General features: G+C 40.6%; 3 protein-coding genes across 3 annotated transcripts; 2 read left to right on the forward strand and 1 right to left on the reverse strand.

Moving 5' to 3' along the window:
• Positions 1 to 25: 25 nt before the first annotated feature.
• Positions 26 to 6,319, forward strand: LOC135346712 (mitochondrial-processing peptidase subunit beta-like). The gene is made up of 14 exons (XM_064544434.1): positions 26 to 185; positions 303 to 359; positions 419 to 508; positions 1,273 to 1,489; positions 1,693 to 1,971; positions 3,313 to 3,403; positions 3,498 to 3,567; positions 3,819 to 3,932; positions 4,202 to 4,293; positions 4,759 to 4,824; positions 5,140 to 5,256; positions 5,702 to 5,759; positions 5,823 to 5,898; positions 6,129 to 6,319. Exons 1-14 carry the CDS (start codon positions 141 to 143, stop codon positions 6,191 to 6,193), a joined length of 1,437 nt encoding a protein of 478 aa, XP_064400504.1. The 5' UTR covers positions 26 to 140; the 3' UTR covers positions 6,194 to 6,319.
• An 843-nt stretch (positions 6,320 to 7,162) lies between these two features.
• Positions 7,163 to 9,233, reverse strand: LOC135346720 (ras-like GTP-binding protein RHO). The gene is made up of 2 exons (XM_064544444.1): positions 9,076 to 9,233; positions 7,163 to 7,998 (listed from the first exon to the last, which is right to left on the reverse strand). Exon 2 carries the CDS (start codon positions 7,980 to 7,982, stop codon positions 7,404 to 7,406), a length of 579 nt encoding a protein of 192 aa, XP_064400514.1. The 5' UTR covers positions 7,983 to 7,998; positions 9,076 to 9,233; the 3' UTR covers positions 7,163 to 7,403.
• Positions 9,234 to 9,307: 74 nt separating this feature from the next.
• On the forward strand, positions 9,308 to 13,150 carry LOC135346719 (ras-like GTP-binding protein RHO). The gene is made up of 4 exons (XM_064544443.1): positions 9,308 to 9,464; positions 11,878 to 12,082; positions 12,355 to 12,498; positions 12,673 to 13,150. Exons 2-4 carry the CDS (start codon positions 11,899 to 11,901, stop codon positions 12,921 to 12,923), a joined length of 579 nt encoding a protein of 192 aa, XP_064400513.1. The 5' UTR covers positions 9,308 to 9,464; positions 11,878 to 11,898; the 3' UTR covers positions 12,924 to 13,150.
• The last annotated feature ends 53 nt before the right edge of the window (positions 13,151 to 13,203 follow it).

A 13,203-nucleotide genomic window follows, 5' to 3' on the forward strand; every position in this document is an offset into this window, starting at 1 on the left:
TGACCACACCTCCGCTTGGCTTGCATTGATCTAGCGTCGACCCAGCGCCTTTCCCTGCGGCCTGGATTCGAGGCTAGCATTGATCATTACTCTAGCTCTGCTATTAAATACACTGTGCTGGTGTCACGTCGACAGTAGAAATGGCACTATCTGTGGCAAGGTTAGGAAAGAATCTTCTGTCTAAGGTGAGACATTTTTCTGCTGATTCTAAGATGGCTAGGATCTAGGAAGTAGGTACAATAATTATAATATTCATGGAAAGACCATACTGGCACCTCTGTACGTTCTATTTATACATTCAGGGACATTCTCTCAAGAGGTGTGCATCAACCTCTGCTGGGAATGCCACATATTTGCAGGTAAAAACCTATTTCATGTTCACAAACTTTGGTTCCAATTAATGCTCCCCCACCTGTAGAGTCTGATCAACACTCCTGAAACGAAAGTGACCACTCTTCCTAATGGACTGAGAGTGGCCTCAGAGAACTCTGGAGGGAGCACATGTACTGTGAGCCCCAGTTACCCTGCGTGTGTGTTTTTGTAGTGTACATACATGTATGTTTCAATTGTGTGCCGTCAATTTAATCATAGATATAAGAAGGGAGAGGGATAGGAAACGCTATGTAAATAGCATTGACGATCCGCGTTTCGGTCAATGTTTTCTTATTTCCTCCAGCCCATGCTTTTAGCTAGTACTAGGCTATAAACTAGCTACTGAGCTCCATGTATTAGCAATGGCTAGTGGAACAGTCACAACAAGGTAGCAGCAATAGTTAGTGAGACCCCTCCAAGCAGTAAAAAGCAGCTTGGACAGGCAAATTCTTGAGAGGAGCACTATCTGTACTGTTGAGTATTCCAGTACAGTCACAGACATGATAGAGATGTAGCAAAGTTCTGTCGTAAATTACTGTGCCGATACGATGAACCAACTATCAATGAATGCAAAAAGACATTTACCTACATTCAATCATTGATATAACTTTCCTAATGGGTACACAAAAAGTCTGCTTTTCAAAACCAGCTTACTAAGGGTTGGCGGGGTGTCTAGAGGCGAAACACGGATCAACTTTTGGCATTACACATAAGTGATTGTGCGCACGTGCTCCATTTCCCATCCCTCTCCCTTCTTATTCTATGATTTAATGGTCTAAATTATTGCACGAGGATTCTTGTGGTGCACGTAATCATATAGATGTACTTTGCATGCATGACTCTTTATTGAGTATGATGTGATAGTATTCAATGGTTTGTTTACCATACACACTGACACAGGTTGGCCTGTGGATCGATGCTGGTAGCCGCTACGAAGATGCTGAAACAAATGGAACAGCCCACTTTCTGGAGCATATGATCTTCAAGGGCACCCAGAGACGCAGTCAAACACAGCTGGAGTTAGAGGTGGAGAATATGGGAGCCCACCTCAACGCCTATACCTCCAGGGAGCAAACCGTCTACTTCTCAAAGTGCTTCAGCAAGGACATTGGGCAGTGTGAGTGTACATGTACATGATGGGCATTTGCTTTAGATTGAAGTTTCCAGTGTAATTTTCACAACCATTGTACCCACTTATGTGCACTAAATATCTAGCCTTTTGGTGATCTTTATCGCATTTCCTATGATTTTCCACTAACTTTTGAAGAGTGTTTCCTTTTCCTTGATAAGTGTCTTTTCTTCCTACTCCAACCACTATAGCGGTGGACATACTGGCTGATATCATCCAGAACCCAACCCTGGGCCAGCGAGAAATGGACAGAGAGAGGGGAGTTATCCTCAGAGAAATGGAGGAGGTTGACCAACAAGTTGAGGAGGTCATCTTTGACCATCTCCACACCATAGCCTACCAGGGTACCCCTATGTCTCGCACTATACTGGGCCCCACTAAGAACATCCAGTCTATCAGCAGGCAGAACCTCGTTGACTACATCTCAACACACTACACTGCCCCAAGAATTGTGGTGGCTGCAGCAGGAGGTACGTAATGTGAGTGTGTGTGGAGGGGGGCGGGGAGTTGTGAGATTGATTGTTGTGAAGATGGGCCTGTACAATGTACATGTACGTATACAGTTGATCCATACTTATGCTTTGGTGCACATGCGCAAGATGGTAGTCTGCTGTTTGTGTATTGCTGTAACTTATGTAGGCTTCTAGCCATGTTTTCTTGGATTTCTTTTCACAAACTAAAACTTTAATCTCGAGTTATGTCTTACTTTTGAAGGCCATTGCAGTCTCTTCAGACTCGTGCGAGGCAAAATCTGCTGTAAGATCTACAACTTTGCTATTCTACTTAGTAGTTGGCTCTACACTTGAGCGCTAACTGTGAGAGTGAGGAAAAGCTGCACTGCCAACGAGCAGTAGCTGCTATTAAACTAGAGCACCAAAGTGAACATGAATAATAAAGATCTATAGAACCAGAAGAGTACGTATTATACAATTAATGCAGGAGCATGGAAGCTGGTTAACAAGTAATAAAATTGAAGTAGACTAGAGGCATGCTGAAAACTGAAGTTAGTGCAGGAAAAATGCACTGCAGCAAAGTCTGCAAAGAAGCCTCTTTGGTATGTTCTGGGGCTAGGATAAGCACAACCGCAATCATAATTCTATAGCTACATTGTAGCTTTCTACTTTAGGTTTCCATTGATCCTGGTAAAGGATCACTTCAACTGCAAATGTATAACATATACCTCAAATAAAGGCCGCGTGTAGCTAGCCAGCCAACGTATAAGTTTAAGCTTCTTAGCTTTTGCTTGCGCTTTAATCAAAATCTTCCCCTTTTAAGTTGTGTGAAGACTATATATCCATGCTGTAAACGCAGCACTATGGCATCCAGGTGAGTAGACTCAGATATTACGGACAAACAAACCAACGAGTATTATAACTCGCTGGCCTCGGTACGGCCATGGGTTAATTATGGACTCTGAACTTTATGTATATTTTAAGCAACAGTCAATCATTTCCAATACTGTGTACCGACTTGGTTATTTCGATTGCGAATTGCAATGCACACAAAAAGTGCATGCGCATACAATTCTACAAACGCAATAAAAAGCTTGTACAGTGTTATTCGCAACTTCTTAACTTACATGTACCCACTCGAGCCTATATAGCGTATACGCTATGTGAATCAGTATGCAATGCTAGCTAGACTATTGTTAGACATAAAAGCTTCCACTGAGGCATCTATACATCTGGTGCTTTGTTTATTACATAGGTATTGTTACTACAGTATAACTGTGGATCTGCATAATTATTGCCTACATCAATGTTTGGTTTCGTTGATTGTATGCGAACATGGATTCATTCTTCTCGGTGCAGGTGTTGACCATGACCAGCTGGTGGGACTAGCTGAGAAGCACTTTAACTCTCTCCCTACCACCACCGATCTGCCACAGCTTACACCATGCAGGTACAAGTGTACAAGCTTTCATTTAACGTTTGATATGTGTGTGTGCGACTGTATTATCCTTGCATGTACACTCATCAAACACTTTACTCATCAGGTACACTGGCTCAGAGATGAGAGTGAGAGATGATGACATGCCATTTGCCCACATTACCTTTGCTGTTGAGGTTAGTGAATCCATCTGTTTGGTCAAGAGCGATTGTTGTCTAATCTTGGTCTCCCACTCGTTTTTTGTGGGAACCTAAACCTTTAAGGCTCATTTCTATTAAGCAATATTCATCCCGTTGCCACTTGTTAAGTTAAATTGTTGTGAATTGCAAGAACTAACTTACATGTACATGTAAATGTATAGAATACTTTACATATACACGGTTTAGTTTTACAGTGAGTGTTATACTTTATCCACCGCCCCTCGTAGAGTTGTGGTTGGGCCAACCCAGACTACCTCCCCCTCATGTTAGCCAGCACCATTGTGGGTAACTACAACAGGACTGCCGGCACAGGGTCACACTTTGCCAGCAAATTGGCACAGGTGGGAAGTTGTAGGCTGTAAGATCTTTGTTCTACAGACTATATTCATAGTGTGCTGTTGTGTGGCGATTGTCTCATTCATTGGCTTTACATTAGATACCAGTTTCTATCAAGTGTAGCAAGATTGTACGTGTATAGTTTGTTTGTTCTTGGAAATGTACATGTGGCTTTACGAAACAATCGCTTACCCTTGTTGTACGTATACGTACTTGTGTATAATTTAAAATAGCCCCATACACAACACATTCCGTGTGCTACTTTTCTGTGCAGAATGTGGTTGATCTGGAAGACTATAAAGACATGAGCACTGGTTGTCAGAGCTTTATGTCATTCAACACCTGCTACACTGACACTGGCCTCTGGTGAGCTATTTTTAGTAACATAAGCAGGAGGTTGCGTAATACACACGTATCTCAGTAGTCAGGATGCACTTTGTTAGTGGGTGGTACTTGTGTTCTATTTTTGGTAACACGAAATTTGCTGAGTAAGGGAGTAAGGCTTAAACACTGACTGTATTTGTTAATTGATCTGTAATTGTAGTCACATGCTGAGTAAGTGCAATACTATCCCATAACTGCTAATCAGTGATTCTTATAATACAATGTCATGTATGTAAGAAAGCCAAGTTAAGTTGCACAGTGAAAGCTGTCTATTGTGGTCAACAGGTTACCAATCTAATTCCTCATCCCTGAGGTCTCCGTGTTTTAATCTGTCTTAGAGACCACCACTGTTGGTCTACCCAAGGGCGGCTATTAGTATACAGTAGCCATGCATAATAATGTCAGGCTACCCAATACTTTTTTTAGTAACGCTTGTTTTCGTTGCAGGGGTATCTACATGGTTGTGCACAAGATGTTTATTGATGACCTCCGTATCAATGTCATGAATGAATGGTGAGTCCCCCATTGATCGTTATGCTACTGTATGCATAATTATAACCAGATATATACTTAAAGCTCTACTCGAGTGCCCGAGTCCAATACAGTTTTTATGCCTCGGTGCGCATGCACAAACGAGGTATACGGTAGTGTGTGTGTGTCTGTCTGTTTGTGTAGACTGCTAAAGGTTTTAAAGGCAGACCAAAGTGTTTTTGTGAGGTCAACACTGTGCTGTAATTGACTGTGGGTATTAAATGTTGTCTGCTTTGTTGTCAATCCATTACGTATTCAATTTCGTACACTCCTCCAACATGCCCTTCCCTATTTCAGGATGCGTCTGTGCTTCAGTGTGACTGATGATGAAGTGGAGAGAGCCAAGAACGTGTTCAGGACCAGCATGTTCATGAACCTCGACGGCTCCACTGCTGTCTGTGAAGACATTGGCAGGTACAAATACTGTGAACACGTTTATACTAGAAACTAGAGTATCCGTCGAACATCCACCAACTCACAACCATTCAAATGTGCTGTTTAAATTTTTTACTTGCAAAAATCACTGTTGTTAAAGTTAAATGAATTTTTTATATCCCCAAAAATTGACCCCCTAATTGTTTTTGCATACAAGAGTCTTTCAAACGCAATGATTATGATTTTTTGGGGCGCCTTTCATATAGAGAAAAAGTACAGTACTACAGTGGAACCCCTCTATAACGGACACCTTTGGGGAACAATGTTTTGGCCTTTATACAGAGGTGGTCTTTGTTGAGGGGTTATTTTGTGCACAAACTGTTCATTTGGGACCTGGGTGCCTGGCCGTTATATAGCAGCTGGCCTTTATTTGGAGGTGGTTGTTAACAGAGGTTCCACTGTATATTAATATTTCTTTGTGCAGGCAAATGCTTACCTACGGCCGAAGAATTCCCTTGTATGAATTGGACTACAGACTCCAGGTATGGACATGGTGATGCTCTCATACAACTACTGGTTTTTAATTTCTTCTTTCTTCTCTCCAGCAAATTGATTCCCAGACAGTGAGAGACGTGATGACTCGCTATCTTTACGACAAGTGCCCAGTAATTGTGGGCATAGGTGAGATTATTGGCATGTTAATTGAGGTAGTACAGTGGGATTTCCATTTTTAATTTGGTATTATAACGATTATGAATTCTTTAAACTAAGTGTTGGCGGACAAAACCTCTGTTCTTTGTAGATGGGTTAGCATGTACACCGATGTTTAAGCATCCCCTAACCACTTGTAGTGCACACGTACACTCTCTGTATCTATCTCTCACGCACACACACACACACACACACTACAGGACCCATTGAGCAGCTTTTTGAGTACAACCGAATCCGAGGCGGTATGTACTGGGCTAGGTCATAGTGCACAGAGGCGGCATACTTCTTTAGCATGAGTTAACTGTTTAGCGTGTAGCCTCACTTCTATGTCCATGTTGTGCATTATCTGATGCTTTAAATAATATTTATAGAAGTTAACTAAAACTGTAAAGTGTTCATGGCTTTAGTTAGCCTCGATTCACGACTGATTAATGCTGTCTGGAATCAAGGCTAGGCTTTATTACCATTATAGCGGGTTATTTTCGAGACACTATACATTTTATTTTCGAGGATAGAGGTTCAAATGACCACACCCCTACAGTAGAGAGGTGTCAATACTGGAGGTAAACCAATTTTCGAGGTTTGAGGTCAATCCTCGAAATCTGCAAAAATGTAGCGCCTACTATATTATTATGGTATGTATATAATTATGGTCATTATGAGGGTATTTTTTGGCCATAAAAGATCAAATCCTAGTTTCCTGAGGAAGCTCATGCATGTTCTGACTACAAAGACTATATTCTGAGAATTGCGACACGGTCATGCTATAGTCTGTGTAGTTGAAATAATTGGTGATAGTGGGTGTGGGAAGTTCACTCTGAAGAATGTGTTCTGCATGGGGGTGTTCTCTCATACCATAGGCTAGTCAGTGTGGATACAGAAACTTAAGCTGGTGGATCTCAAAGTAATATACCTTGTGGTAGAAAGATTACCCTTCACTCTGGGATGGAAGTATCTATTAATAGATATCGATCATGCATGTCTGATTATTGCGTTTATTTGTTGTATCATTTATATAGATGTTATATACTACATTATGTAGTATATAACTGTGCTGCTATGTAGTACATAGCAGCACAGCAATAAAAAGATAATGGTGGCTGCCTAAATTAGTGGTATAATTATAGACAGTTAAAACATGATGGAGAGGCAGGGTTAAATCTCAAATTCGGGATTTTGGGCAAGAGCATCCATCAATTGATTATGTCTCACCATGAGTGCACTCCTGGCCTCACATAAGTAATGCTTTTATTATCAAAGTCACCACAAAAAACATTGCATGCATCGATCATAAACAAACAAAAATACATACATGACTGTATATAATGTCCTTGGAAACATAACAATAGCAATGCGTGTGAAGCAAAATACAAAAACATATGAAAAACAAGGCTGATAAAACTATAATTACAAATAAAGAGTGTTTCTGTTGCTATGAGGTATAAAACATTTACGCACAAACACATTCAGATCCTCTAAAGCACAGCACAGATACCCTTCTTGCGCCTCCTCTTCTGCAGAGCTGCTCTAGTAGCATTGTCAAACACCTCACGAACACCTTCTCTCGTCTTGGCCGAACACTCGAGATACGTCCAGGCAGCAACTCTGTCGGCCATCGCCTTGCCTTCTTCTGGTTTAACAATACTGTCTTTGTCTCGGGCCAGCTGTTGTCTGATGGCTGGGTCATTTCGAAGGTCCTTTTTAGTGGCGATCACAAGGAATGGTACGTTGGGACAGAAGTGGTGTACTTCAGGGACCCACTTGGCGTGAATGTTGTCCAAGCTATCGTGAGAATCGACAGAGAAACACACCAAGATGACATCTGTGTCAGGGTAGGAAAGCGGTCTCAATCGATCGTAGTCTTCTTGGCCAGCAGTGTCCCATAGAGCTAACTCAACGAGCTTGCTGTCGACTTCGATATCGGACACATAGTTTTCAAACACAGTTGGAATGTACTTATCGGGGAACTCATCTTTGGTGAAAGCAAACAGAAGGCAAGTCTTTCCACAGGCACCATCCCCAACAATCACCAGTTTCCGCCGTATAGCAGCCATTATAGGACTCAATTATCTGCAAGGGAGAGCGATAAAATATAGCATAATTGTGGTTTCATAAAGAAATTGTGCTAATGGTACACCTAACCATTGTACACTACACGTGTATTAGGAACTCAGTGCTGACACTCCCTGAAAATTAAGGGCTGTGCCAAACTGTGTATGGACTAGACTATCGGCAGCTAATTGCATGCTTGGCCGATCACATTTCGTTCAATTACACACTCGGCCAATTTCAATCAAAAACAAGAATTTTACCACGGCAATGTACTCTGAAATGATTGAACCTTTAACACATACACATGCATACATCTATTGAGATCAACGTAAACAACGAGATAGAATAATCAACTTTCAGTTTGTCTTGACTTGTACGTTAAACATAACACAAAATTCATAGTCCAAAACAACATATGCTTGAAAAAACCATGTTGTCACACACTTGTAAAATCTCAGACCAGTTTTAGTCTTTTAAAGTTCGAAATAACACCTGGAATACCTTCCCCCCCAAAAAGGCTACAAACCACAACCATTTGATCAATTACCTTTTCTTCATGGAGACCTGCCTACAGCTTCCAATTACATAAAACGCAATGTAATAGTGGGAGAATTATTACAGTGGGACGGACAGTACATGTAGTAAATGTACCTTTTTCCTTGCAATTTTGAGCATAATTGATGTGTATAAATTATTAAATACATACAAATGCTCGATAACACTCAACACGACATCTAACACTAACAAAAAGTACGGTACGGAGCAGATCATCCACAGACTACTATACTAGATTATAATGGGAGTGTAAAGCTAAGTACATCAAATTCAACATCTACAGTGTTGTACATGCGTGCACACCATACAAACACATACACACGTACGCATCGAAATGTCCCCATAATATATGGATATAAACTAACATACCCCAGTATCAAGTATATCATACAACCAAGCCCTACGCTAGCATCCAACTAAATAACAATCAACTGAGTAATTAAACACATGCAAACATCATTGTCTAACAAGATCGACCTCGTTCACCTTTAATTTTGCATAATTATAACTTTAATATGGAGTCGGAGATCGGTAACTCACTGGTAAGTAAGTGATATACAGATTTAGACCTCCTCCAAGATAGTCCAGCAGGTTGTTTGCAGAAGCACGACTAAGAATACACGATACACGCTTTTACTTGGATCCAGCTAGCTATCCTATTATACCGAGAGTATACTAACAAAGTATACGGGATTTAAGCCTAAGGAACGCCCAGTTCTATTTTTAGATCAGGGGGCGCTTCTATTTTTAGAAACATGAGCATGCTCAATAGCTGCTAGATTACAGAGGTATACGGACATGGATATGTAATATACGAGACTTCTATAAAAATCTGTAACCAGAAGATTGATCAATCTGTGTTTAAGTTTGTAGAGTGAGAGCTTTGCTATCAAGAATCAACTGCAAGTATCTGTAAGAGCATTGTATAGGTGAGAAGATACAAGGGTTCATGTACACACTTGAATGCGGTTTGGCTGTGCATAAAATAGAGATAGATGTGTACAGTCATGTTTTTACTTTGGTGTATACTAGCTAGCTAGGGGTGGTGCTTCATGGTGTATAAATATAGATATGTAGTATTTGAGTTACAGTAAGGCTTATTCTTGTACATGGTGGGTGTGTAGCTAGCTAGCTAGCTATAAGTACATACTCTTTGAGATTTTAGCGTGCGTAGGTACGGTACGTAGTATTAAAGATGGTGATTGGGTGTGGTAAGTGAGAATTGTGTCTTAGGATGTATATCCTTCTGGTCTCCCATAAAGAAAGCATAAATTGTACATTGGAGAGTGCCGTGTGGTTGCGCATGTATAATAATACTGTGTGAGAGCATACACTTGTGACAAGGTAATTACAGTGTTTGATGCCGCCTTGTCCTGTGTTCACTAGATATTTGTTTCTCATTCTGATAAACTGTTTGTATTGTATAATCGGTTTCCTTCAGTTTCTATAATAGTCTGCTCTGCTCAAAATTAACCCCCCCCCTGCTTTAAAATCACATTTGCATGACTGATTGTAGCTATTTTTGCTTGCGATGTTGGTTTCAGAGCAGGATATTTTATTTGTTACACTGCCAATATTCACGAAATGTTGTTATTGTCCATATACATACATGCGACTTCCTGGTGAGGCGATTCCCTGATTAAAGCTTTGTAGATTTCAGGAAGTGCTCTAGTTGGTAAAAGGATGTACTCTGTGTGCATGCACCCACCTAACTGGTGTTAACGTGGTAGCTGGTTGTGGCATTCCCATCTCTATTCCCATGCAGGTGCAGTGTTTTAGGCTATTGATTACAAAGCGCTAATTTGCTTTGAATTTTTGTGTATCTGAGCGATATGCTTTGCTTGCACTGTGCGATAAGCCTCGATCACACTGTGCAAGCAATGCATATTATTGTAGCTGCATTACTTGTCCCTATGAAATCTCCCCCATTTCTTTGTACAGTAAAATTAATGTTTACCTAGTGATGCTCTTATTTGAAGCTCCTGTACTTTAGACCGCTGGTTGGCAGTGATATTGTTAATGTTTATATAGGGTGTCAGTTGGAAACGTAATCTCTGGCTCATTAGGATTTACCTAGTGTTACATGAGAAGTATGCTTTTTTCAATCTCAGCCTTCTAAAGTGGCGGTTTAGTGCAATGTGTAGCAGCTTAGTGAACAAAACACTGTAGTTTACCGTCGTCCAGCAAGTGATTATTTTCCTTCACTTAGAGTATAATGCTGTGGGCCTGTGCTGTGTCTTAAATGACATATGCTCACACTATATTTATTATCTGTAATGTGTTAGTTACGAATAACTGCTATAGTGGGACTAATGTATGTCTGTGTGTATCTTAATATAGCCCCTAGTACCAGTGTTTACATCACTGTAATATCTCCCAGTACTTCCACCTAGATGTGTGTTACCTAGCAACCCTGTTCCCCTCAGTAACTATTTAAAGTATTCATACAATCCTTGCCAAATTAGTCAGGCCATGCACACACACTTCCTCTCTGCATTCTCACTCAGATTTCCAGCTGTTCTTTCTAGGGCTCGTACACAATCCCTTGATAAGAGCCTACCCTTGTATGTATAATGTGTTCGGTTCATTTCATTAGCCGTTGCAGCAGTATAGTATTGTGGGTAAGATAGTTGAATGCGTGTAGTGTGTTATTTCTGGTTTTGCATGTAGAAGTTGTGTCGTGTTGCAGTCGTGCAAGCTCTTATTGTTTATCAACATTTATTATTGGACTATTTCGTATCAACAGCGTTCTCCAATTAGTATGATTATTGCTTGTCCAAAGATTTGTTCGGTAGTGTGTACTGTGTATAGGGAATGAATATCTTTACCTGTGTGTGTGTGTTTTGTTCAATTTGCAGCTTTGACCACACAATAGCTTATGTTTGTTGTTTGTTACCTGATGGTGCTCACGAGAGGCATGTTTAATGATTGTTTATTTCTCAATACACCAACATGTTTATTTTGGTTGAAATTGTTACTGCATAATTTATGCTGAATGAAGCACGTCCCTAGTACATTCTATATTGTAGCTCTCGTAGCTGGTACCCTGTTTACAAGGATAAGCGATAGGCTTTCCCTTTACCAGTATACATTTCCTGCCGTTATATGATGTAATCAATTGTGATCTATTTGATTTCCTGATGAGGTACGAAGAATGCTTGACCTCATGCTGAAGTGTTTGTGTTTTAAAGGGCTAGTTGCAATTGGTTGAAAATATGCCAGCCCTTATGTTATTGTGGCTAGTTGTGTGCGAGTTTCCTAGTGTATTTTTAAGGCTTTGATTGTGTGTGTGGTGTCTAAATCGCCGCCAACCATACTGCACAAATGTACACGCACACACAGGCGTTCACTATCAACTTTGTGATGGCCAGCATCCGGAAGAAGTTAGTAATTGTTGGTGATGGAGCATGTGGCAAAACTTGTCTCTTGATTGTGTTCTCCAAGGACCAGTTCCCTGAAGTGTATGTTCCCACTGTGTTTGAGAACTACGTGGCTGACATTGAGATCGATGGCAAGCAAGTAGAACTAGCACTATGGGACACAGCAGGTACGTACAATACACACTGTGTGTGTACTCTTGTATCTCTGAACATGTGATGCTGTGTATACTTTTCCCAATTTGGACGTATCAGGTCTTTGCTTTAGGAGTGTATACCCTTACATGAACATAAGTGGTATCTTTGTCTTACACATTTACATATTAAGCTAGCCCGTGCCTTCTCACTGTATCGTGGTTGGCACATCCCTATACCTTTCCTGTACACGTACAAATTAGGCCATACATGTATACTAATCTTGCTCATCGTCATGATATCTCAGGTCAAGAAGATTACGATAGGCTGAGACCCCTCTCCTATCCTGACACTGATGTTATCCTGATGTGTTTCTCCATCGATAGTCCGGACTCTCTGGAAAACATCCCTGAGAAATGGACACCAGAAGTCCGACATTTCTGCCCTACAGGTATGTGCTGGTACATGCATGTTCCAGTATTAGATTGTAGTAGGTCCTTGAATGGTTTGTAAATATGTTATTCCTTTTTTGCTCCTTCTATTCATACTGTACTTGTTTACAATTAGTCTTCTGAATACATGTACATATCCGTTCATGTTGTGCTCTGTCCCTCTCTCTCTCTAGTTCCTATTGTCCTGGTGGGTAACAAGAAGGATCTTCGAACTGACGAAGCCACCCGTAGAGAGTTAGCAAAGAGCAAACAGGAGCCAGTCAAAACAGAAGAGGGCAGAGCCATGGCTGAGAAGATTGGAGCGTATGCTTATCTCGAGTGCACAGCCAAGTTTAACGAAGGAGTTAGAGAAGTGTTTGAGACTGCCACCCGTGCTGCCCTGCAGACTAAGAAGAAGAAGGGAAAAATGTGTACTGTTCTTTGAATATTCTACATCCAAGATTTAATACAGCATAAATGTTCAACTATGTAGTAAATTATTGTTGTGTACACTTGGTGCCTTGAATTCTAGACTTAAGCAAGATTGTGGTGCATTTTATTAACCAGTCCTACTTTGAAAAAAACTGAGCTTGTGTAATTATGCTTTTTGTGTGTTGTGATAGGTAGATATTGCCTGTTGTAGTTTCTAAAAATTATTTTGTTTTGCACATACTCTTGTAAATTATGGTGAAATTTGGAACAGTGTAAGCTCTGCTATAAAGGTC

Source organism: Halichondria panicea, chromosome 13, assembly GCF_963675165.1.
Source record: "Halichondria panicea chromosome 13, odHalPani1.1, whole genome shotgun sequence".
Taxonomy (NCBI): Eukaryota; Metazoa; Porifera; class Demospongiae; order Suberitida; family Halichondriidae; genus Halichondria; species Halichondria panicea.